General features: G+C 32.5%; 13 protein-coding genes and 1 non-coding gene across 14 annotated transcripts; 9 read left to right on the top strand and 5 right to left on the bottom strand.

Annotated features, from left to right (window-relative positions):
- Nucleotides 1-90: 90 nt before the first annotated feature.
- On the top strand, nt 91-3,057 carry CYM1 (pitrilysin family metalloprotease; the record flags this gene model as incomplete). Its single annotated transcript, XM_003685266.1, has 1 exon — nt 91-3,057. One exon carries the CDS (start codon nt 91-93, stop codon nt 3,055-3,057), a length of 2,967 nt encoding a protein of 988 aa, XP_003685314.1.
- A 408-nt stretch (nt 3,058-3,465) lies between these two features.
- Nucleotides 3,466-4,107, top strand: TPHA0D02420 (emp24/gp25L/p24 family protein; the record flags this gene model as incomplete). The annotated part of the gene is made up of 1 exon (XM_003685265.1): nt 3,466-4,107. The coding sequence occupies one exon, from the start codon at nt 3,466-3,468 to the stop codon at nt 4,105-4,107; it is 642 nt and encodes a 213-aa protein (XP_003685313.1).
- A 142-nt stretch (nt 4,108-4,249) lies between these two features.
- Nucleotides 4,250-4,774, bottom strand: RAD33 (Rad33p; the record flags this gene model as incomplete). The annotated part of the gene is made up of 1 exon (XM_003685264.1): nt 4,250-4,774. One exon carries the CDS (start codon nt 4,772-4,774, stop codon nt 4,250-4,252), a length of 525 nt encoding a protein of 174 aa, XP_003685312.1.
- A 643-nt stretch (nt 4,775-5,417) lies between these two features.
- Nucleotides 5,418-6,299, top strand: TPHA0D02400 (eukaryotic translation initiation factor 3 subunit G; the record flags this gene model as incomplete). Its single annotated transcript, XM_003685263.1, has 1 exon — nt 5,418-6,299. One exon carries the CDS (start codon nt 5,418-5,420, stop codon nt 6,297-6,299), a length of 882 nt encoding a protein of 293 aa, XP_003685311.1.
- A 316-nt stretch (nt 6,300-6,615) lies between these two features.
- On the top strand, nt 6,616-7,404 carry BNA7 (arylformamidase; the record flags this gene model as incomplete). The annotated part of the gene is made up of 1 exon (XM_003685262.1): nt 6,616-7,404. One exon carries the CDS (start codon nt 6,616-6,618, stop codon nt 7,402-7,404), a length of 789 nt encoding a protein of 262 aa, XP_003685310.1.
- A 183-nt stretch (nt 7,405-7,587) lies between these two features.
- On the bottom strand, nt 7,588-9,618 carry SNX41 (Snx41p; the record flags this gene model as incomplete). The annotated part of the gene is made up of 1 exon (XM_003685261.1): nt 7,588-9,618. The coding sequence occupies one exon, from the start codon at nt 9,616-9,618 to the stop codon at nt 7,588-7,590; it is 2,031 nt and encodes a 676-aa protein (XP_003685309.1).
- Nucleotides 9,619-10,486: 868 nt separating this feature from the next.
- On the top strand, nt 10,487-10,765 carry DYN2 (dynein light chain; the record flags this gene model as incomplete). The annotated part of the gene is made up of 1 exon (XM_003685260.1): nt 10,487-10,765. The coding sequence occupies one exon, from the start codon at nt 10,487-10,489 to the stop codon at nt 10,763-10,765; it is 279 nt and encodes a 92-aa protein (XP_003685308.1).
- A 407-nt stretch (nt 10,766-11,172) lies between these two features.
- TPHA0D02360 (uncharacterized protein) lies at nt 11,173-12,882 on the bottom strand (the record flags this gene model as incomplete). Its single annotated transcript, XM_003685259.1, has 1 exon — nt 11,173-12,882. One exon carries the CDS (start codon nt 12,880-12,882, stop codon nt 11,173-11,175), a length of 1,710 nt encoding a protein of 569 aa, XP_003685307.1.
- A 1,759-nt stretch (nt 12,883-14,641) lies between these two features.
- On the bottom strand, nt 14,642-15,778 carry ERG6 (sterol 24-C-methyltransferase; the record flags this gene model as incomplete). Its single annotated transcript, XM_003685258.1, has 1 exon — nt 14,642-15,778. One exon carries the CDS (start codon nt 15,776-15,778, stop codon nt 14,642-14,644), a length of 1,137 nt encoding a protein of 378 aa, XP_003685306.1.
- A 1,653-nt stretch (nt 15,779-17,431) lies between these two features.
- Nucleotides 17,432-18,952, top strand: TPHA0D02340 (uncharacterized protein; the record flags this gene model as incomplete). The annotated part of the gene is made up of 1 exon (XM_003685257.1): nt 17,432-18,952. One exon carries the CDS (start codon nt 17,432-17,434, stop codon nt 18,950-18,952), a length of 1,521 nt encoding a protein of 506 aa, XP_003685305.1.
- Nucleotides 18,953-20,383: 1,431 nt separating this feature from the next.
- Nucleotides 20,384-22,075, bottom strand: TDP1 (tyrosyl-DNA phosphodiesterase 1; the record flags this gene model as incomplete). The annotated part of the gene is made up of 1 exon (XM_003685256.1): nt 20,384-22,075. The coding sequence occupies one exon, from the start codon at nt 22,073-22,075 to the stop codon at nt 20,384-20,386; it is 1,692 nt and encodes a 563-aa protein (XP_003685304.1).
- A 743-nt stretch (nt 22,076-22,818) lies between these two features.
- On the top strand, nt 22,819-22,919 carry TPHA0Dtrna8S. Its single transcript is given in 2 exon segments — nt 22,819-22,856; nt 22,874-22,919. It is a non-coding gene; the product is annotated as a tRNA-Ser (tRNA).
- Nucleotides 22,920-23,550: 631 nt separating this feature from the next.
- FCF1 (rRNA-processing protein FCF1) lies at nt 23,551-24,120 on the top strand (the record flags this gene model as incomplete). Its single annotated transcript, XM_003685255.1, has 1 exon — nt 23,551-24,120. One exon carries the CDS (start codon nt 23,551-23,553, stop codon nt 24,118-24,120), a length of 570 nt encoding a protein of 189 aa, XP_003685303.1.
- Nucleotides 24,121-24,460: 340 nt separating this feature from the next.
- Nucleotides 24,461-25,345, top strand: YNG2 (histone acetyltransferase YNG2; the record flags this gene model as incomplete). Its single annotated transcript, XM_003685254.1, has 1 exon — nt 24,461-25,345. The coding sequence occupies one exon, from the start codon at nt 24,461-24,463 to the stop codon at nt 25,343-25,345; it is 885 nt and encodes a 294-aa protein (XP_003685302.1).
- Between the last annotated feature and the right edge of the window lie 82 nt (nt 25,346-25,427).

The following is a 25,427-nucleotide window of genomic DNA, read 5'->3' as shown; positions in this document are numbered from 1 at the left end:
GTTTAGTATAGTTGTGAGTACTGTAAACAGCAAATATCTGAATACCAAACATTCGAATACATTACTAAAAATATAATTATAAGGTCAAAAATGTTGTCATTCAGAAGGTTTGGATCAACATACGCACAATCACAGATACTAAGGAAATACCCCATAGGTGGTATTTTGCATGGATATGAAATTAGAAGAGTGTTACCTGTTCCAGAGTTGAAGTTGATAGCAGTTGATTTAAAACATGAAGTTACAGGTGCTGAACATTTACATGTAGATAGAGACGATAAGAATAATGTTTTCAGCATTGGGTTTAAAACTAACCCCCCAGACTCAACTGGTGTACCACATATTTTAGAACATACGACATTATGCGGTTCCGTGAAATATCCTGTTAGAGATCCTTTTTTTAAAATGCTCAATAGATCATTATCGAATTTTATGAATGCTATGACTGCACATGATTATACCTTCTTTCCATTTGCTACCACTAATCAAAATGATTTTAAAAATTTAAGAGATGTCTATATTGACGCTACATTAAGACCGTTATTAAAAGCTGAAGATTTTTTCCAAGAAGGTTGGAGACTAGAGAATAAAGATTTGACTGATCCAAAAAGTGATTTGCAATTCAAAGGTGTTGTTTACAATGAAATGAAAGGTCAGATATCAAATGCGAACTATTATTTCTGGACAAAATTTCAAGAAAGTTTATACCCTTCTTTAAATAATTCTGGTGGTGACCCTACAAAAATCACGAACTTGAGATACGAAGACTTAGTGGAGTTCCATGAGAAGAATTACCATCCTTCAAACTCAAAAACATTTACATATGGTAATTTCCCACTCATCGATAGTTTAAAATATTTAAACAGTGAATTGAAAGGTTATGGTAAGAGGAGTAATAAAACCCCAGCATTACTACCGATTGATATAAAAGAAAACATTTCAGTTCCGGAAGTAGGTCAAATGGACCCAATGTTACCTCCAGAAAAACAACTTACATCGTCATTGACGTGGGTTTGTGGAGATCCTCATGATACTTATGAAGTTTTCTTACTTGGCGTTTTGGGCAACCTCTTACTTGATGGTCATTCATCTCCATTTTATAAGAATTTAATTGAATCTGGTATTGGAACTGATTTTTCAGTAAACACTGGAATGGAAACAACGACTGCAAAGAATTTCTTCACTGTAGGTGTTCAAGGTCTAGAAAACATTGATCGTTTTAAAAATGCTGTGAAAGATACTTTTAAAATGATAATTGATACTCCATTTGATGACAAAAAAGTTGACGCTATCATACAACAAATTGAATTATCAAAAAAAGACCAGAAAGTTGACTTTGGTTTACAGATACTATATTCAATTCTTCCAGGATGGATGAATAGCAGAGATCCATTTGCTAATTTATCAATTGATAATATATTAAATAGGTTCAAAGAAGAATGGAGTTCTCAAGGTGATGCATTATTCAAAAATCTATTAAAAAAATACTTAATAGATACTCCTTCGTTTGAATTTACTATGAAGGGAGTACCAAATTTCACTGACATGTTAGAAAAGGAAGAGTCTGAAAGACTTCTTAGAAAAACAGCAAATTTAAATGAGCAAGATAAGAAAGTAATTTTTGAAAGAGGTTTGTTATTGCAAGAAAAGCAAAACGAGAAACAAGATCTCTCCTGTCTACCTAGTTTATCTGTTGATGATATTTCCAGAAACGGTGATGACTTTGCCTTGGCTAAGGATTCTACCATGTACACTAGATTGACTGATACTAATGGTCTTACATATGTCAGAGGTAAAATAAATTTAAAGAATGTTATTTCAAAAGATTTATATCCCTACCTTTCTTTATTTGCTGATTCGTTAACCCATCTAGGTACATCCACAGAAGATTATTCTGAAATTGAAAATGAGATTAAATTATTTACAGGAGGAATTAGCGCAAGCATCGATGTAGTATCTAATCCAGTTGATATGAGTCCAGAGCTTTTCTTTAAATTTAATGGATGGAGTTTAAATTCAAAAGTGGAACATATCACAGATTTATGGTCTAAAGTTTTACTAAATACTGACTTTAAAAAGCACAGTAATAAGTTAAAGGTGCTAATAAAATCAACTGTCTCTTCGAATACATCTAGCATTGCTGAATCTGGACATTCATACGCTAAGCTATATTCTTCAGCACAGATAAGAGCCAAAAACTCCATAGAGGAATGTTTCGGTGGTATAGAACAAGTTAATTTCATGAATAAATTAAATTCTTTGATTGACGATGATGCCTTATTGCAAACGGAAGTTATTGACAAATTAATTGAAATTCAAAAATTGGTTATCACATCTAATAAATTAGAGTTTTTAATCACCACAGATACCAATGAGCAAATTGATTCAGTAAAGAAGTTATTAAAATCTTTTGCAGGAAATTTTCCAACTTTTGGCGAGAAATCTGTTAATGGTATTGAAGGTAAAAACTTTCCTTTATTGAAGTCTACCTCTCCGATGTCTAACACTTTGATTAAATTTCCGTTCCAAGTACATTACACTTCTAAAGCACTCCCTGGGGTTTCTTATAACAACAAGGACGGTGCGTCGTTACAAGTATTGGCAAACATGCTTACATATAAACATCTTCATAAGGAAGTTAGAGAAAAAGGTGGCGCTTACGGAGGAGGTTCAACATACAATGCACTAGATGGTGTATTTAGTTACTATTCTTATAGGGACCCAAATCCTTTACAATCATTAGAAACATTTGACAACTGTCCACAATATATTTTACAAGATTCGAAATGGACAATCAATGACATCAATGAAGCTAAACTGACAATATTCCAACAAGTTGATGCTCCTATGCCACGTAAAAATGAAGGTGTATCTCTTTTTAACAGCGGTGTCACTGATGCTATGAGACAAAAGAGAAGAGAAGCACTATTAGATGTGAAATTGTCTGATGTGTATGCCGCAGCAGAAAAATATCTAGTGAATTCAAATACTAAGAGTACAGTCATTGGGCCTTTAATCGATGATAAAATAACTGATCCGACATGGGAAATCAAATAAACATTTTCTTCAAGTCATTCCCCTACCCTCCATGACAAGCCTGACTCTTTGAAGTACCTGTAAATAACTTAAATATACATTCAGCATATAATTTCATAAAATATAATAGTATATCAGCTCTGCGTTAAGTTTATATCCTTCTTCCTAATGTATTGTTATTCAAATTCATTGTTCATCGAACTCATTGTTGTTTTATATCTTTTCCAAACTAACGCCATAATGAAAAATGAAAATAGCAGTTGATCTCAAATAGTTACAAAATCAATAAATGAGATAAAAGATATAATCATTATATCGAGATATGTAGATTGATTAAATCGGTGGCATACTTTAGAGTTGGTTTTAAGCATTTGGTATTGGTAGTAACCCATTGTTACATCATCAAACGTTATAGCGATTATTGAGGATATGAAGAATTCAATTTTCAACTTGTGTTTTGCTTTGTTTCTAGTACTAGCAAAGGTTTCTCAAGCCTTACTATTTGACTTACCTGCTGAATTGAATCCAGAACCTTTCTGTATTCGTGATTTTGTCTCTGAAGGTCAATTGGTAGTCATCGAAGTTACATCAGATGGTTCTTCTGGAGATAACCAAGAAGTCACACTAACAGTACGTGATACAAATGGTAATGAATATCGTAGAGTGAAAGACTTAGTTGGAGATGCTCGTGTCGTTTTTACAGCATCAATGAGTACCACATTTGATGTGTGTCTAACCAATAAGGCAAAGGTTTCTGGTAGATCGTTGAGCAGATCCATTGAGGTTGATGTGGAAAGTGGTTCTGAAGCTCGTGATTGGAACAAGGTTAGTTCAAGTGAGAAACTGAAACCAATTGAATTAGACTTAAGAAAGATAGAAGAATTAGCTGATGATATTGTTGATGAATTTTCGTACATGAAGAACAGGGAAGCAAGGTTGAGAGATACAAATGAATCAACCAATGCAAGAGTTGTCAACTTTTCCTTTTTAATTATAATTGCCTTGATGGGACTTGGTAGTCTTCAAGTATATTACTTAAGAGATTTCTTCAGAGCTAAGCACATTATCTAAACGATAAAACTAATATATGTAGCAATATGATAAACATTACTATATAATAAATACATAATAAAAAAATAACTTTATTTAACTACCAAAACATTATGGGTTAATTCTTCAATAAATATCTCTTCTATAATATGCTTTCATGAGCTTAAAATCTTAGAAGGCCAAGTTTACCCATTATATATGCAAAATCGATATATGTGATGTACAATCTTCTTCCTGATGTTGCAACACTCACCATCTCAATAATTCGGTCATTTTGTTTCATGGCCACAGTATTACAAACTTTCATTATGTCCTTAACACCAAAGACATGATTTTTAAGTTTCACATTGGTAAATTGAGCACCTCTTCCACTTTGTTTAACAAATAAACCCCATAATTCATCTATAATATCTTCATTGTCCATAAATATTAGAATGTGATAAGTTTTTTTCATCAGCAAATCGAAATCAATAATAGAAGTACCTTCGATGCAAAACTCATCTGAAGGAATTTTACTCCACAATATTTCAGGTAACTCTAGATTATTGAAATAGTCCTTTAGATTTGCAACAGTCATATCCTCCTCGATCGAATATTTGGCGAAGGTCTCCAATATTGAATCTTCTATCTCATCAGGAATTTTTGCATTCATAAACTTCTCCACTTGTTTGTAGGATAATTTAGCCATATTTACTATATTAATCAAAAGAATAACAACAGGTAATATATCCAATACCTATGGTAAATATAAAATTCAATTAACAATGGAAAATGGTCATCTGCTACTAAACTAGATCATTAAGATAATTTATCTACTAATAAGGCAATCAATATTGTTAATTAACTAGAGTTCAGTGAACTTTCTCAATGACAACCCATGTATAACTAGACAAACCACTATGAATTCGATGATCTAGTAATCAGAATCTAAATTCTTTATAACACAACTACAATTATCAAATGGTTTTCTTTAATAAACCTTTCTTTATCTCTTCATTGTTCATTATACAATTTCTTTCATCTTGTTCATTTTCTTATCCATGAACTGCGTTTTCAATAAAGGATTGAAATTTTAATTTCTATAATTAACAGAAACTTCACCAACTGGTTGCGCGTGCCTGTTGTTAACATCATTTAGGTTAAAGTCGTATGGATAGGTGTATAGACAGTATTCACAGTATTCTAGACCTTTGTGCTATTTTCAGTTACTTTTAATATCTTTAGCTCTAACTAGGAGCTATCAATCTTATTGTCCAAGGTTAGCGTTTGAAAATTTTTACCAAAGTTTATACATCTCAAGGAGTTGGAACCAAAACCGTAAAGCACACAAGATGATAATCCCAAGAACTGTGCATGAAGTAGTTGAGAATCCCGATGAAACTGTTTCATATATTACATATAAGGAGACTACCGTCAATGGTAATACAGAGAAGAGTAAGTTAACTCAAAAAATAAGAAATATATTTGCTTTACAATACATAAATTCAAGTGTTCTTGCTAGAAAGAAATGGAAAAAATACGGTTCTGAAACAAATTCTCCTCCTGGTCCTAATCATTCAACTACCCAATTGGGTGAGGAAGTTTACCTATTGTTAGGTACAAATTGGAGAGAATTAGAAGAAGAACAAACTAAGATAGAAAGAAAAAAGAAACAGGACAAGTTAGTTAGCTGCAGATATTGTGCAGGCCCTCATTTTAGTATTCATTGTCCTAACAAAGCTGAATCAAGAAACGTTTCCAATAAGAGCCTTAATAATACAACAGCTTCATCAAGCAAATCAGTATCAGATGTTTCATCAGACGATGTTAGATCATCACCATCAAAAAAGCCATTAAAAGTATCTGATACCAATTCAGTTGCATCTTCTAAAACTAACCCAACAATAAACTTAGAGACTAATAATCTAGAATCTTCAGATGAGGGTATAAATAATGACAAATATTCAGAACAGGAAGAAGAGACCTTTATAATAAAGATATCTCAACTGAACACACATGCTACAGAAGAGATGATCAGAGATGAACTTCTTTATGCATATGATAACATACAGAGAGTAGCTGTAATCAGAAATAGAGAAACAGGTAAATCTAGAGGTTTTGCTTTCATCACATTTACTGATGAAAAATCAGCTGAGGATGCATTATATGGTCTTGACGGTAAAGGATTCATGAACTTGATCTTAAGAGTAGAATGGTCCGTTCCTAGAGATTAACTTGACAATATTTAAGTACATGTATATGTCTTTTCGAAATTTATATTATATTTAAACGATATACTATAATAGCATAGTTTAAACCATTTAACGAATTGGTACCACGTATAAATTAGGATATTATACATAAAAACAACTTTTGTTACCAAAAGACTATATATATATGTGTGTGTGTAACATAAAAAAAATAATTGCAACATTTTATATTTAAGGAACTCTGTCATTTAAACTTCTAAATGAGAAGAATCTTTGAAAGTGGTTAGTTCTAGGAGTGTAGAGTCATTACTATAATTTACATACAGATACCATAACTGCAATGAACTTTTGCAACCAGTATCAAACAGTTTGTTTTAGAGATGTGAAATTAGGAGAACTATCAAAAGAAGTGATTTCGATAATATTTATTCATGGCGGTGCTTGGGTAGATCCAACTAATACAGCAAACGATTTTAAAGAATTCTCTGGATACTTGAATAATCTTTTTGATCAATTGAAAATGTCTGAGGATTCTTTAATATCCATGTTTGGTATTAATTATAGACTATCTCCCCGTGTCAAGCATCCCGTCCACTTATTAGATGTCATAAATAGCATTTTCAATATAGTAAAGAATCATAAAATAAATAATATTTATTTGGTAGGACATTCTGTTGGAGCCACATTAATATGGCAGATTTTATCATTCGATTTTACAAGCAATTTGGCTAATTCTGAATTATCATCGAAAGTTAAATATATCATTAAAAATGTTAGGGGCGTATTTCTACTAGATGGAATTTATTCGATAGATAATTTACTGAAAGAATTTCCAGATTATTCATCATTTGTAAGTAAAGCCTTCACAACTACACAAGATTTTATAGAACCTGCACCGGCTATTGAAAGTTTCAAAAATAATACTACAGAACACATCAAAATCTACCTTGTTCACTCATATCAAGATGAATTGCTATCGCTTAATCAAATAAAATTGTTTATGCAAGTTCTGATGGATAATGATATACCATTTCAATTAGAATTAAGCAATTTTGGGTTGCATAATGAAGTTTACAAAAATAAATTAGTGGCTCAATATATATATCACAATATTATCCATGTACAATGACAAGTGAAACATTTTAATGGAATCGGTTTTGAATGTCGTATGTATCACATGAAAACAAGAATAACAATTTCATGAAAGATATTAATAGTATATATAAGTATATAATAAAGATCGATATTTAAATATTAATATTGAACAATATAACCTTGAACTAATTTTCAATATAAAACAAAACGAGATTCTTTAACTATCAAATCTTTGAATGATTTCCTTTGTCGACTTCCAAGAAGTAATAGATTCTTGTAACCATTGACAAATAGCTTTCGATACACTTTGTAATATTGCGTACCATTGTTTGTCAAGGAAAATTGATAAATTCTTAAGACTATTTGATGATGAAACATTTATCTCTTCCATATCTTTTTCAATTAATTTATAACAGGAAGTTAATTTCTCAACTTCTTTCTTTAACTTCTGAATTTCATCATGCCTTTGCTCTGCCGTTAGTAAATATGGTTCAATTTTTGAACTCACTTCAACTTTTTTATTTGTCTTTTTAGAATTGTAACGTTTCGATTTGTTTACAGAAACAGGGGAGTCATTTGATTCATTATTATCGCTATGTTGCTCTTGGATTTCTGATACATGATCCCATGAGATATCTGATGAAAAAGATGAAGAATTATTCTGAGTAATTGCATAAGCTGCAGTCGGTGAATTCAATGCTATTCTCTTTGAGGCATCTTGGAAACGTTTTAACTGTTCTTCAGTTTCCTGTAGACTCTTAATCCTTGAATTTCTTTTGGTAATTGTATTTTTTATTATTTGGTATTGTGTCTTTTTTAAATCTCTAAAGTTAAACACACGTTGTGCATCATCTAGTAATTGAATCATTTCTTCTATAGGTTCCTCAAAAGATATTAAGAGATTTTCTGATAATATTTCTGTGTTTAAATAATTAACATCAAAGGAATGACCGATACTCTCAATACTTGAAGACAATAATTTGACACCATTCAGAGTGTTTTGTTTTGAAATGACAGAGTTTTCGATTGATAAACTGTTATAATATGCCCCCATATCAGAAAGAGATTTTGAAAACGACTTGTTATGCGCTTTATTTTGATGTAACGATTTATGCAGATTCTGTAGATGGTATTTATATTTATTGAAAAATTCCTCTAATCTTGAGAGTTCTTTTTCTATTATAATTGTATTATTAGAATCATTTTCTGAAGGTTCATCTGAATGCTTTAGTAAATCAACTTTTGAGATTGATGTTGGAGAAGGTAACAACAAATGCATCGGACTTGGTTTTGTAGGATTTAGTGGTGGTGCCAAAAGGTTATTAGCAGGAATTAAGGATAAAGGAGGTGAGAACAATACATCTTTCCAGTTATATTCTTTATCCAGGAACTTTTTGAATATTATGTGTTCCTTAATCTCTTCAACATCATAACAATGATTTAAAAAATATTGTAACATTCTTTTTCTTTTATTTATTATTCTTTTATCATTTTCTGCATTTATTGGATTTAAGAAGTATTTTACTAGTGAATGCTTTGAAGGTATTGGTGGTATCACGATTGTAGGTAAGAGTTTTATTAAGCCTTTTCTCAGTGAATCAAACTCAGAATATCTTCTTATAATTTCTTCCCCTTCATACTGAATTACATATCCAATAGCATGTTTGCCCCAAGGATCTTTGTAATCACCTGCTTTCACTATTTCGATAACATAATTATGTCTATTATTTGATGTCAAATCTATAACTGACATCGACAATGACACATACGGTTCAAAACTTGAGCCATCTGATTTTTTATCCACATTATCATGATTCAAATTTGAATCCTCGTCATTTTCATTTTTATCTGAGACATTCTCTAATTGTTGAGGATTCAAAACGTCAATATCCTCTTCTTCAAAATTTGATGGACTTTCTGAATTCGATACACTATTTGACTGTGTTGTATCTCCATCGCTTCGCCTGCCAGGCAAATCCAAGACATCAGCATAGTATTTAGGATCCTCATCCAAACTGCCTAATATATTATTCTTCCTTTTCAATAATTTCCCTGATCTACTACTCCTGTGAGTATCTACATCTTTAGCATCGATGAGTTTGTCCCCATTATCCTCCAAAGTATCATTAATCTCTACTGATGAACCACTCTGACTAGCAGGATTAGTACCGATCCCAGATGCAAAGAGATGATCAGTACCTCTAAAGGGATTATTGTCCTCCCCATCAGAACTATCAATATAATTCATTATTTTAATTTAGTCAACGTTGTATTTTAGTATTGTGTTATTGTTATAGAATTCACATATATATATATATATATATATATATAAGTATGTATGTGTGTGCCTGTGTGTTTATGTCTAGTATTCCTCGATCAACTCTTTATATCTAAAGCTATCCAAACCACTTCAATAAATATAAATTCAAAATTAAAAGAATAGGCGGTTAATCTTAAACTAACTTTATCACAATCACATAAATTATATAGAAACCTTAAATAAATGATCTTATTTGTTAAGGAGGTTTCATTCAAAGGGCTTTTGTGAAACGGAATTTGAAGATAAAAAAGGACAAGGATAAAGGTAAAATGACAATCATTTGGAAGAATCTATATAACAACGAATATATAAACTGGTATATACTTATATATATATATATTAATATTATTGAGAAACAATATCTGTTTGTTGGTTCTCATATTTCAAGGACACCTGAACGGTCTATCGGAAAGCCTGGTTTACTTCTTGTATATTACTGTTCTATTGGAATGGGGATATTCATTGCTGTACAATGTTTGTCACTTGGCTGTCTGATTTATATGTATATTATGCATTCTATTTCATTCATCCATTATAAAATTAGCTATCATGATAACTCTTAACATCACTGTAATTGAAACCTTTAATTAGGCAAAAGTTAGAAAAAGCATCGTTTTCAGATTTTCATAACATCAAAATTTATAATTCTTATTTTATTATCACAACATTATAAGAAACACAATGTATATATTTGTTACAATTATCGGTATCTACTGACGTGTATATTTTAGTGGTTGTTATTTCGTCAGTTTATAATTGAGATCAACATATAATTATACTTTATTTACGAGTAGAGATGAGCAACGCTGTTGATGAATCACCAATATTAAAAGCTTCCGATATCAATGATGATATGAAAGATGAAATCTTTAAAATAAGTACAGAGGCTTTCAATGAATTCAAAGTTGAGCGTGATATTGCTGGTTCCATTAAGAAGCAATTAGATACTAAATTCGGTAACACATGGCACGTCATTGTTGGCAAGAATTTTGGTAGTTATGTTACACATGAAAAGGGCCATTTTATTTACTTCTATATTGGATCTACTGCCCTATTGGTTTTTAAGACTACTTAAGTTGTTATTGAATATCATCTAATTTTAACGTGAGCTATTCTAAAATATCAAATAACTGTTTTAATTTTTGATTACTATATGGATATCGATTCCATAAAATATTATGATATATATTATATTTGACAAAGGTAACGAGTCGATTGTAAAATTGTTTTTGAGTAAAACAATTTGTCAGAATTCCTCTACTCATACCTTAACTTCAACCTATAATGCCTACTCATTCAACAAACCCTCTATTTGTCCTTTAGAGAAACTAATTTATATTATAATTAACGAGTGTAACTAAAATGTGTATATATCAAAATGAACATATGCGTTAGTACATGGAGCACAATAGTTCATCAATTTTCAACTTTCTCGATATTATTATTATTATCATGTTATTTCAGCAACGTTGAAATTGCGATTTAGATCTTTTCTAATAATTCAGTACGCCTAGAACGACTGGTAGGTTCTTGGCTATTACCCATTTTTGAGATGTCATAGCCTTGACTTTTTAAATATTCAATGAATTTGATGTCCTCATCAACAACACTTTGAGGATCTAATGGAGGTAAGCAGAAGTATGCTAATACTGCAGAAAATATACATAATGATGAAGAAACTAAGTATGGAGCTTGTAACCCTTTAGTAGTATCATATCCACCTGCATTTTTAATGATGTCAGGAAAAACATAACTACCAACGAAGGCACCAACTTTGCCGATGGCAGCACTTACAGCATATACTTGACCTCTGACTGGGGTGGCATTTGATTTGGAAGCAATACAGCCAATGTTGTCGCCACCAGACACTTCACCTAACGTAGAAAATATACCATAGATCACAACGAATCCGCCAATGTGTTTCTTTAAATGCTCCAATAGACCTGCCATGATGTATCCCACTGCTCCTTGCAATACCAGGAATACCGCTAAAGTGTTTCTGGTACCAAAATAATCAGCAAAGTATGCACCTAAAAATGCACCTGGTAAGTAAAAAACATTGAAAACGACATTCCATCCCAAAGTTTGGTATAATGGTGGATTTTTGCCAAGTACATGATCAATAATAATTGAAGAATAAGTACCAAAAGAGTATGCTGAAAAATCATAAATAAACCATAACGTCGCAATAACTAGAGTTCTGAACCAATAAAATTTAATGACTAGCCAATATGGTGGATGGCTTTGAAATTTTGATTTATTGAATCTTTCTGATTCTTTATACTTTAATCTCATAAAAAATAAAGAAAAAGGTGGGATGGCACCTAATCCAATTGTAATTCTCCAAACTGGGGTTAAATGCTTTTCGCCACAAATCCAAACAAGAACCAATGGAACAAATGCAGCAATTACAAAACCAAAATCAATCATGAAATTAGTAAACCAAATGAAATATCTATTTCTTTTCTCTTTTGGTAACAGGTTAGAAGCCTCTGCCGCTGCTGGAGAAGAGCTACTGTATTCACTACCAATTGCAATACCTAAAAAGAATCTATAAGCTGTGATTGCTGCGAATAGCCCACCTGGTTCTGTTCCTGAGGTATGAACACCCCATGCACCAGCACATAATATGGAGAATAAAATTAACAATGATGTCCCTAATAACATAGAAAATTTTCTGTTATAGTTATCTGACAGATAACCAAATAGTAATTGACCAACGACAGTACCAGCGAAGGCAATCGAAGAAACATTTTGAATTGCAGTAGACTCCGAATATGTGTCACCATAAATTTTTGATAAGCATAATGACACAGTACCGATAGATGAATTAATATACCCATCTGAAAATAAACCTGCGCCAGCAGTGAATATTGGCCAGTATTTTGCCACTGAACTGGAAGCAACTGTTTCTTCTTCTTCATTGGTATTTTTTTTCAGTGATATTTGTTGTAATATCATTTTTTTTTCAGTGGAAGTACTAGCAGAATCAAAACCATCCACATACTCTAAAACTTGAGATAATTTTTGATCGTCATCAGCTGGGCTATTGAAATCGCTGAGGTTAAAATCTGGTCTTAAACATGTTATCTCATTGTATTGTTGCAAATACAATTGTTTTTTCCATTCATTGACATTAGTTGGTAAGTCTCTGAAAATGGGATTTGTGACATGTTTGTCGTCTTGAATCATTTTAAGTTGATTATTCGGTCTGAGTTCGTTTGTTTTTGTATTGTTTATGCTTTCATTCGACTAATTTAAATATTTCACTACCTAAGATAATATTCTTTCATGAAACCGGGAAACTTGTGTCATATTTATATGTCTGCTTGTCAAAAAGATCAAGGTAGTGATGATCTCAAACCTCTTTAAAAGAATTACGAACTTAAACGTCTCATGTTATCTTTCATAAACTGTAAAAGACTTTTACATTGTTAGAATAAATGGATTTATTACATTCTGAAGTATCTTCGCTGTACATCAAAAAATCTAAGAGCTGTGATGCATTATAAAAACCATATTAATTTTAGTTTTAATGTATGGTTTGTTATCTATAAAGAAAGAATCTCAAACGTGGGGATCCCAAACGTGCCAAGTACCTCTATAAAGAATTTCACCAGGAGCTTTAAAGTAATTAAATTATTAAGGCAAGTGGAATCAATTACAATAAGCAAAATACCTCAGAAAGTGTCTTGAAAGGTTGAATGTTTGTATTATTCAATATTAATTGTGCGTTTTTTGAACATAGACAGAAATCACCATATATTTCATATATATTACTGACATATCGAATCCAAATTCAAATTTCCCACGTTCCAAAAATTCCAAGCATAAAATATTTCAGGATAGTATTACTTCAAGTTGCTGAAAAGTTCACTTACAAAGCACTCTTCAACCCTGTTGAATTAAGTTAAATTAAGTCAAAAAGTAAACCACATGTAAGAGGATAGTTGGAATATTGAGAGGTGCTGTAATGCAATCTCAGGATGTTAACAGGTGATTGACTCAACCGTCACTTCATGTCGAAGTCTCCAAGTAATAAAAAAGTGTATAGATATCAAATGCAACCAATGACTGTACAATTGAACTCGATCATTAAAAAGGAGTCTTATTAAAATATTAATATCGAAAGTGAATAATTTATCTCGCATAGGGAAATAGCAGTACCAAGACTTTTAATTATATACCGTTTCTATGGAATCCCTTTCAAGCCGTTTCCAAATTTTCGAAATTTTATACATATTCAATTCGATTATTAGGTTATATTGCTAACGATTAGTAGCATCACTCTTGTATGATAATGAGATACGGAGGCTCGCAAGTTAAGACATCTTCTTGAACTTTCTTTTCATCCGTCACAGATGGAAATAGATCTTGGAATGGCGGCGACACACGTGAATAAGGCGACATCTTGGCTTGATTTTACTTCTTTTTTATAGAAAACGTGCGATGAGAAGTGTCAAATCGCAAAAGAGAAATTGTTTAAGAACGAAAGCTGATACAATCTTGCAAACGATCTGATGAGTACTTCGTTATCTGAACTATGCAACCTCAATTGATGACAAGTTCGTTCTTTTATTGTACTTGCGGTGATAGAAAATGCTCCAGGGTTTCGAGAATCGTTTAAACGTCTCTCTATTGGACGAAATCAATAAAAACTAAATTGAAGTTTATAATCTGTACTGATATGTCGAACGATGTAGTTATTCACGTTTTATATGTAAGCTACCGATAAAGAGGAGTAAATGCTAAGTATAGAGTTAGGTAAAATATAAATATATATATATATACGAATATATTGTCTATTAACGTTATATCTTAAAAGAAAAGTGCGTCATGACATACATACCACTTTTAAATTGTAATAGCAAAAAAATTTCATATCATTTGGATTCCATAAATAACGTTACCACATTATTGAAAAAGTCATCATACGCTATATTGATTGTATTTATTTGGCGTCTAATGGTTTCTTAGCGACAAATAACATCATTGGGGTGAATAACTTAGCTTCACCACCTGCAACTAAACCGACAGCAGCTTCTTCTAGAGCTTGGGTAACTTTAACGGAACCTTCTGGGGCAAAACCTAATCTTTCCATAACAGAAACCATAGCGTTGGTTAGTTTTCTACCTAAGTAAGAAGTTCTGACAAAAGTAGATAAATCACTGATGTTCTGGATGTACTTCCAATCACCACTCAATGGTGCGTACCATGGAATTTCATCATCATTATCAGCCAAATCATCATCGACAAGGACCTCGAAACCGACGTTTTTTAAAGCTTTTCTAGCGACGTCGCATTCGAACATCTTTGGGATACCATCACCCAATTCGATTTCGTAAGCGATCTTTCTATGTTCTGGGTTAGATGCATCGTATTTATCAGTCATAACCCATTCGTAAACTGCAAAAACACCACCTGGCTTCAAGACTTTGTAAATCTCGCCGTAGACACCTTCTAATTTTGGAGCATGACAAGTAGCTTCAATGGCGTAAACTTTGTCGAAAGTAGCTGGTTCGAAATCCATATTCATGAAATCACCCTTAACAAAGTCTAATTGATCTTCTAAATGGAATTTCTTGGAGTAATACTTAGCTTTAGCGATTTGGTAATCATTATTGTTTAGACCAATGATATTAGCACCAGTAAATCTAGCAATTTCTCTAGCTGGACCACCGACACCGCAACCGACGTCTAAAACTAAATCGCCCTCTTTGATACCAGCTTTGTAAGCTAAGTAATGTTCATGTCTAGCAACAGAAGCAAAGAAGGTTTCACCTTTGTAGAATCTGCTGAAATGGAAGGAAGAACCCCAACCATATTCGTAGAAGTCAGTGACAACATTGTAGTAGGAGTGAGTAGACTCGTTGTAGTCTTCCAGACGACGATCCTCAGCTTCAGCGTCAGTCTTACCGTCCCAATGTTTCAAGTACTTTGCAACAGCCTCTTTCTGAGCGCTCTTGTTCTTTGAGAATAAAGCAGTTAAACCAGTTTTGGAACCAGCATCTTCACCGTGTAATTCTTTTGCGAATTGAGCCTGTCTCTTTCTCAATTCGGTAGTTTCTTCTTGTGTAGTACCACTCATAGTTGAATATATATATTGAGTATTGTTGAAAATACAAGAATCTCACTGATCTGGGTTCAAGAGAGACAGTAAGACCGCAAACCAACTAGACAATAAATATCCAATTGATGAAACACACTTTTCAAAGAGACACCCACAATATATATATGTGTGTGTGTATATAATGAATACTCTCACGACTGAACAAGAATCGAAATAAGAGATACAGTTAACGAGAATAAAACAAGAGCAACAGCCATGAACCAGTAATCAAAGGTAGCGGAAAGAGATAGGCAGATATCGATAGGCAGGTTACATAACTAGGTATGCACACCTTGCTCTCGTTTCCACATAGAGACTTTACAAAAAAATTTTCATCCATAAAAACTAACGAAAGTAAAGTTAAAAGTTTCACTCAATTGATGTTATGTTTCTTACTGGCACGTTAAACCTCTTTATCTTGACTGCTTTCACTGTATGCACAACTCGTTGTTCACTATCATTATGTAGTGGTAAAAATTATAATTAGATTCAATTACCAGAGCAAAGAGGGCTTTAAATTTCGAAACTTCAAAAACTTGCGAGCAGCGGGTTCCGCCTGGCACAGACAGCGAGATAGCAAACAACGGCGACAGATGGTGCCGTTAGGCAGAGCTCTGGGAGGAACTGTGGAAGGAGCATTGAGGTGAACGGGCACAGCGTGCCGTACCCAGAACAGAGAAGCTAGACAGAAGGGCCCCGCAACCCACTAGAACACGTTCTAAAGAGTCGGACAACTAGACAAGTAGGCTGTTTGGGCAGGAAGGCCTTGAAGTGGAAATGGTTCGTTTACGAGCAATGCCATCAAAGGTCATTCTGCTACAATGTGCGGCAAATGAGAGAAAACGTATTATGCTGACACATATCTCATTTGTATGCGGGATGGTTGTACAAGGTGGTGCATACGACAAAATGCGCTCTGTGGGAGACTAAACGACATATGCACCATCCCATGGGTGGTAAAAATTTTACGAGTATCCTCATAGTCTACGTATTCCATGTCTCGTCGTATATTGGCCACAACATGGATATAGCCAGCAGCAGGTGTGTGTGTGTCTCAAGGTAAAGCAGAATGGGTGCCAGTTTACGAAGTACAAGAGTCAGATAGGCTGGGTGCTTGCGATATGTCCCGGGTTATACTCTCAAGGACAATTAATATTAGATAGTAAAAGAATATATCAACTGCTGACCGGTTGTTTTATAATGAGTCTTTCGTCCTCTGTTAAATTGGTTTATGATGAATAATGTCTAGTTCCAATGTTTCACAGTCTAGTGTGTCTTTTTCGTTGAACCACAGCTATTTCATGTCTATATAATCCATTAACAATGGTGTAATTTCGTGAAGTCTCTTTGTGAACTATATATATGTACCAATTTGTATGGTCTTCTTAAATTGCGAATATGTATTTTTCAAAATACGTCGCACGATGCGGTTAATGACGAAGACATTCCTAATAACAACTTCTGTTGGATGAAAATTGGTCAGCATAAATAATAATTATCTTATTCTTAGTATTTAGGTGTCTATACATATATATATATATATGTATATATGTATGTGTATGCGTCGGTGAATTTGACTTGAGTATCTATGTATAGCTGACGTATAAGTGTTGCAGCGACAAACGAAGAATCATGGAAGAATATTTGGACACAGGTAAAGATAAAGAGCAAAACAATGCTGATTACAGGATGAAGAGAATTGCTCAGAATAGAGCAGCCCAGAAGGCGTTCAGGGAGAGGAAGGAGAAGAAGATGAAAGAATTGCAAGAAAAAGTGCGTAAGTTAGAGAATATCAATGAGAAGAATGAAATCGAAACGGTTTTCTTGAGAACACAACTTTTATCTCTAGTTAATGAGTTGAAAAAATATAGAATCGATAAAAATGACGATTTTAGATTGAAGAAGATAGGTTCACAGTTGAAACATGAAAAGTTGAATCTGAACAAACTAACAAAATCGAGTAGTAGTTCCTCAAGATTGAGCTCTTTGATGGAAGATCTCAACTCAAATAAAATCGACACGATTACAAAGACTCTTACAAATTCATCTTTTGCCAGTATGAATGGGTCGACTCACTCCCCAACAAGTGATTTTGCAATAAACAACATCGATATCGTATCGCCTCATTCTGCATCAGGGTCATTCACAAATCAAACGACGGCAGGAACTAGTTACTCGCATTTCTCTTCGGAATTGAACTCTCCGACATCAGTATCTAACTACTTCGCCGGCAACGCCGGTACAACTTGGCCAGAGGCATTCAGTATGACTGACTTGATGGTTAATAGTGGCCATATGATGGGGGGGTCAGCAAATAACCAACAAAGCAATATAAATAGTCTCTCGGTGACAATGGATGATGAAAAAGTTTCATCGCTTGTGGATGAAAAGAGCTCTATATTGCAACAAGATAGTAATTTATTTTCCACTGAATTCGATTTTGCTAACGAATTTGATGAACAAGTCAGCACATTTTGTGCAAAAATGAATAAGACTTTCGAAAATAGGAAAGAAATGATAAAACAATTTTATACCGAAAAAGTGAGAAATTCAAATAATAAACCAAGAACAGTGAGCATCAAACAAGAACCAACAACTACCTTGCAAGCAAACATTCAACCCAGCGACAGTAATGATGTAACAGAAAGTCTTGTTGCAGCATCGATAGCATTCCCAGAACAATATAATATGGTGAAGTCAGATTCTTTGTATAACTTCTTAAAACAAAATAATAACAATATCGGCTATGGAGATGTACGAGGAAATATCTCAACTCAACCAAATTCCATAATGACAAATAACTTATCTAATAATGAGCAAAATTATAATTTCTCTAAGGATGCTCAATTTATCGTTTCACAACAAAATACTGTCAGAAATATACAGACTGCTAATGAATATCCAAATATATATGAAACAGATGATTCTAGTGATGGAGGTGATGAAGTAGTTGGTCAAATAGTTCCTTTGACAGATGGAAGGTTATTGGAATGTGGTGAAATTTGGGATCGTATAACAACATATCCTAGATATTCTGACATTGATATAGACGGACTATGTGAAGAATTAATGGCATCGGCAAAATGTTCAGATAAAGGTGTGCTAGTTTCATCTGATGATGTTCAAAAAGTATTATCAAGGCGTTTGGTATGAAATAATTGACAATAAGAAGGATTGAAAGGTAGAAACGCAGCACACTGGAAATGTCGCTATGGATAATTTGGACCATGGTTTATCATTTAATTATGATATAACTCTGCGACATGTAGATAAAACTTCAAGCTACTGAGATACAACTATATCGTTTATTGATAAATTTTGATTGAAAGCAAACCTATCGGAAGCAACTTTGTTTAAGCAGAGTCTTCAGGGGAACTAAATCATATATCAATTAGTATGTGTTGTAATACGCATAATTAGTTTAAGAAACATAATGGTAATACACTTATCTATTTCCCATGACTGTGTATAATATTTCTATAGAATTGTATCACTGTAATAAATTATTAGGATGTGTAAACAATGTCAAAGGTTTCAGTTTTCTATGTATGATAATGCTTTCAACAAGTAATTCTATCACAATTAAGTTTAGCTCCAATTATGCTAATGAACCGAAAAAAATTATTTGGAATGTTACTAATGTTTAACAAAAATTAAAACTAACATATCAACACTGGACGTATAAGTGACTATACGATACCAGATATTACCTTTTTAGGAGATTATTGTTGCAAACCTGAAACAATAGTGCCCGCAAGAATGTAATAGCAAAATTCCTAATGCATAAATAGTGCTGTAGAACCATCGGTCTACCGTACGTGTTCAACTCGACGACGTTGTCTCGTTGGACAGAACGGTAGATTGAAATATTATGTACATATAAACCCCGGTAATCAATGGTAAATAATTCATTGATCCAAGTCCAAGAGACCAGAGAGATTAATCTAAATATCTAGTATATAATTTAACAACATTTTAATATAGTAAAGCAATGAATTCAACTATTGAGCAATATAGTATATAATCTAACAACTATTAATATATTAAAGCAATGAACACATCTATTGAGCACTTACATTCTCTGGCGCCTTTTCCACGTCATTGATGTCGCTTTCAATACTACTAATGTATGAGTATAGCAAAAGTCAAATTTCTCCGTTCTTATCAAGATCCATACCCAATACATCTGTATGTGACACGTCCTTTTCAGTACTCCTTTAACCTTTAAATAAAACTTGCTTTCCAGCAAGCTTATAAAATCACTCACAGACTTACATCCTTAACAGCAATGATACTGACATCTAAATAGACAGTCAACATAATATTGAAATTGTGGCTTCTAAATAGACCTGTTTTATGTCAAAAGTATTTCAGATTTAAACTTAGCAAATTTTTGGCAGATGGTTCTATTTCATGCAACAGTGTGTTCCAATGTCAAAACGTGTTAATTATTATAAATATAATCTATTTTTTATTAATAGTACGTTAGCAACAGTTTAGCAAATAAGTAATAGAACGTCAGCGGTTCGATGATTTATTAGGATAATTAACTACATATGCAAATTTCAAATTAGTAACCTAAAATCAATACGGATCATTGACTTCACCAAAGCAATCAGGCAGATTATAACTTTTCTGTATGCAAAATGCTGTATCGTACTTAATATCATAAGGTTCTAATGGAAGAGTGAAAGGTACCATGACATTAATATTTTTTTTACCGTCATTTTTTGTATTGTTTGAATCAGATAATCTACTACAACCTTGATGCTCATCAATTTTTCTTGAAAAACTAGAACAGTTTATTTGCTGTCCTTCGTTTGAACATAATAATATGCCGACTTCATAGTTTCTTGGCTTAGAAGAAAGTTTGCCCCAAGCATTGAAACTTAAATTTGAAGAGGTAAAAATACACCAATCCAGTTTAGAAAACCTGGCAGGAACTTTTGAATCGTTTTCTGTACATCGTATATAAAATTTGGAATGAGATGGGGTCGCCTTTCTATACTTCGAAGTTAATTGATCTTTCTGCTTGTAAAATAATTTGAAGTCTTTAGCAAGAACCTCATAATATTCTGCTTTGTTTTTATAGTTAAAATGAAACCAATTCGAACATTTCCAACCCGAAGGTGAATTCCTTAACTCTTCTACAGTGGGATATACGATATATGGTGAAATACGTTTTTCTCTGTAAATATCAATCAATTCCTGAGATGTTTTGAGTTTTTTGTTAGATTTTTGAATCCCGGAGAATTCTGGGATCATTAAATGTGTAAAAATATTAAGGGGAACGGTTTTCGATAATGAACCTCCAATTGTTGAACTTTGACACAAAAAATGTGTCCTTTTATTGATATCATCGGAGCAGCCTAACAAATCGTTCTTTTCCAGCAGATAAAGCAGTTTGGATATTCCTGAGTCTTTATCATTAGGACTTGAATACAAAAATTCTACATTATTCAATTTCGAAAAATCGATATTAGAGATCATTGGAATTATAGTTCTATTCATAATTTTCACTTCACTAGGATATGATTGAAAATAGGAAATTAAATTTTCTTTGAATGAAATCTTTTGATTTTTGGAGTTTATATCATAAGGTAAGGTTGGTCCTTCCCAGCAAACTTGTTGAGGTAAATTGGTTTCATAAAATGTAAAATTATTTGAAGGAATGAAAAGTTTACATGATTTATCCTCATATATATTGATCACCATTTTTGAATGATGACAGCTGAATGGAGGCATATAAAACTCGACAATATTTAGTCTATCGAAGACAGAATTAAATTTTTTTAATGTTGGAGGAACTACTGTATTCTTTTGTGCAATAACATAAATATTTTCAATTGTGTCCAAGTTGAACTGACTTAATAGAAAATTCATCTCAAATTGAAAACTAAATAAGATGGAAGTTTTGAGCCTATTATCTCCAAAAATATCCTTCATCCTAATAAAATAAGGAGATTTAGTAAATGAGTTATTCGACTCATTCGACTCATTCTGTTCATACAATTGTGATTCTACTAGCTTAAATTGACTATGTTCATTTTCTAGTTCAGCGCTATCTGTAATCACTTCACAATTGTCAGCCATGTTTGAAGTCTCTATATCAGTATCATCTTCTGAAGAGTTAGTAAGATCAATTACCTGTCTATAGTTGCGGTTACTTTGTTCATCTGTTGACACGCCAGTTTTCTGAAGTTTTGTTTTCACGCCAAAATTACACCATTTTTCAGCTACCTTTCTCCTTACTTCAGACCTCTTCTCTTCCTTCATTTAAAAGCTATATTTATAAACTATTAAACTTACAAATCAGGTTTTCCAATTGCAAAGTTAATATTTATATTTGCAACAATTAAATAGTTTTAATTTCAAATAAACTTACCAGTTCTTAAACTAAAAAATGGAAAATAAAATCAAGCGCGCATTCGATACGTACGCATCAAACGAAAAAAAGAAATAAGTTTGGAATAATTAAAGATATAAAGAGCATCTTACAATGTATATTGTGTTGATTAATAAATCTTAGTGCTCAATAGATGTGTTCATTGCTTTAATATATTAATAGTTGTTAGATTATATACTATATTGCTCAATAGTTGAATTCATTGCTTTACTATATTAAAATGTTGTTAAATTATATACTAGATATTTAGATTAATCTCTCTGGTCTCTTGGACTTGGATCAATGAATTATTTACCATTGATTACCGGGGTTTATATGTACATAATATTTCAATCTACCGTTCTGTCCAACGAGACAACGTCGTCGAGTTGAACACGTACGGTAGACCGATGGTTCTACAGCACTATTTATGCATTAGGAATTTTGCTATTACATTCTTGCAGGCACTATTGTTTCAGGTTTACAACAATAATCTCCTAAAAAGGTAATATCTGGTATCGTATAGTCACTTATACATCCAGTGACATTTCCAACAATTAAATCATACTTTTAAATCCATGAAGTATTTTTCCATTGTTATAAAAAATAGCCTTATTTATTAAACAACATAGACGTCCCAGTGGCCGAGTGGTTAAGGCGATGCCCTGCTATTCCTTTGAAAAGCGAGATAGGCATTGGGTTTTACCTGCGCAGGTTCGAATCCTGTCTGTGACGCTATTTTTTTAATTTTGCTTGAACCTTTATTTTATTGTTAAAGTTAATACGATATAACCGATATATTTAACCATCAATAATCTAAAGCACATACTGTTTGACAAAAACATTTAGATTACTACCTCGGTAGTTTTTTGAATAGAAGACCATCATGTTTCTTAAAATATGTCTTACTTTCTTACTAATAACGGCCGGCAATCTTAAATAACTTCCAACATTGTTAATTCTCCTTTTCTCTAATATGTATTATGGTATAATCCAGCTTTACCTTGTTTATCTCCAGCAGATATCCTCCGTCTTGTACTATACTGACAGATATATCTATTACTGTCATTTTAATAATCATCGCTATGCATCACATCTCACGAATAGGCATCTCATCGCATAATTTAAAAACTTTTCTTTGCAGTAATACTACATCAATACATAACATCATAAGATAAATGTTTAATTAATATAAATGTATATACGACTTGATTACCTATTTAATATAGTTGATTATATATCGAATGAATGTTTCTCTTGGATAGTTATTCAAAAAGAAACAAACAAACAAAAACTAGTGAAGACACTGTCAACATAACAGCAGTTTACTAAATATATTTATACAATCAACCACTAGATTATAAAAATGGGTAAAGCTAAGAAGACAAGAAAGTTTGCCTTAGTGAAACGTACGATAGATACAAAGAAAGATCAAAGACTGAAAGCTAATCAGAAGAAAAATGTTCAGAAGGATGACCCAGAATTAACTAGAAACATACCTCAAGTTTCAAGTGCATTATTTTTCCAATTTAATGAAGCAATTAGACCACCTTATCAAGTTTTAATTGATACCAATTTCATAAATTTTTCTATCCAAAAGAAGATAGATATAATAAAAGGTATGATGGACTGTTTATTGGCGAAATGTAACCCACTTATTACAGACTGTGTTATGGCAGAATTAGAAAAACTTGGTCCTAAGTATCGTATTGCATTAAGACTGGCTAGAGACCCAAGAATCAAAAGATTAAGTTGTTCACACAAGGGTACCTATGCAGATGACTGTATCGTGAACAGAGTGTTGCAACATAAATGTTACATAGTGGCAACAAATGATCAAGGTTTAAAACAAAGAGTAAGAAAAATTCCGGGTATTCCATTAATGAGTGTTGGTGGTCACGCATACGTTATAGAAAAATTACCGGATGTGTTTTAAATCATATAGTACTTTCTGCATTCTAAAATTGTTTAATAACTTTCTCATTATATATATAAATAGACATAACAATATATACACATGTTTGATCTTTGAGTTATACTTTTCATTATTGATACATACTAGTTTCCTATAGTTAATTATATAACGCTGTAGCCATTTTTCATGAAATACATATTGCAAGCGAAAATGCAAATATTAAAAATCAAATATTAATAACATAGACTAAAATGATCCAAGTTTCTATTGACAATATATTTAATATATCATTAAAAGTCTTCATAATTTGTAACGTTAAAGTGTTAGAGCAAAAAACAGTCAACTGAAAACGTTGGATAAAATGGATCCAAGTGCTTTATTCGAACAAACTATAAATGATGTTTCCAATCTACAAGCTGAGTTTAAATACTTACTAGAAGAAATAAAGAATCATGATAATTCCATATATGATATGAAAAGTCATTATAATAAATTAGATTCAGATATTCAAAAATTTATTAAACAGAATGGTTCACTGAAGGAGTACCCAAAAGAAGCTGAAGTAACAAAACAAATAAAAAATGAGATGGAGAAAGCAAAAGATATACAGAAAATTAAAGCCATGAAAGCCAACACCATGCTATATTTAATCACAAAACATTTAAAGAAATTAGAGAAAGGTGTAGAACTATTAGAAGATGATGGTCTTTTAGTGCCACTCGAAGAAGAATTGGATAGTGATATGGAAACTTCAAGAGGTGCTTCAATCGCTAGTGCAACTAGTACAGAAAAGAAGAGAAAAGCATCGACACCGTTAGGAACGACTGGTGAAAATACGAAGAAGAAGAGACAAACTAACCGTCTATCTTCAAATAAATTAGAAAATACCAAAAGTAATATAAAAGAGGATATCAGACCCCCTAATGGCGTTGGTTCAACAGAAGGCGCTGAATCTACTTCACTTGCGACAAAGAATTCTGAAGTTTATGGGTTAGGTGATATAAGTTCAGCCAATATATTCACAGGAATGAATAATGGTGGAGATGAGGAAGAAGATAAAACATTATATTGCTTTTGCCAAAGTGTATCGTATGGCGAAATGGTTGCATGTGATGGGGCTAACTGTAAGTACGAATGGTTTCATTATGGTTGTGTTAACTTGAATGAGCCACCTCAAGGTGCCTGGTATTGTCCAGATTGCAGGCAAGAGTTGGCCAAAAATACTTTAAAGAAGAAACGTAGTTGAAATAGAATCAACCAATAGGTAAGGCAAGATTATATTTATTAAATTTTTTAGTCGTTTCATTGAAGATTAACTTTGATATATA

This window comes from Tetrapisispora phaffii, chromosome 4 (assembly GCF_000236905.1).
Source record: "Tetrapisispora phaffii CBS 4417 chromosome 4, complete genome".
Classification (NCBI taxonomy): domain Eukaryota; kingdom Fungi; phylum Ascomycota; class Saccharomycetes; order Saccharomycetales; family Saccharomycetaceae; genus Tetrapisispora; species Tetrapisispora phaffii.
Note: the sequence above shows the minus strand (reverse complement) of the source record. Positions and strands in the feature narration are given on the sequence as shown.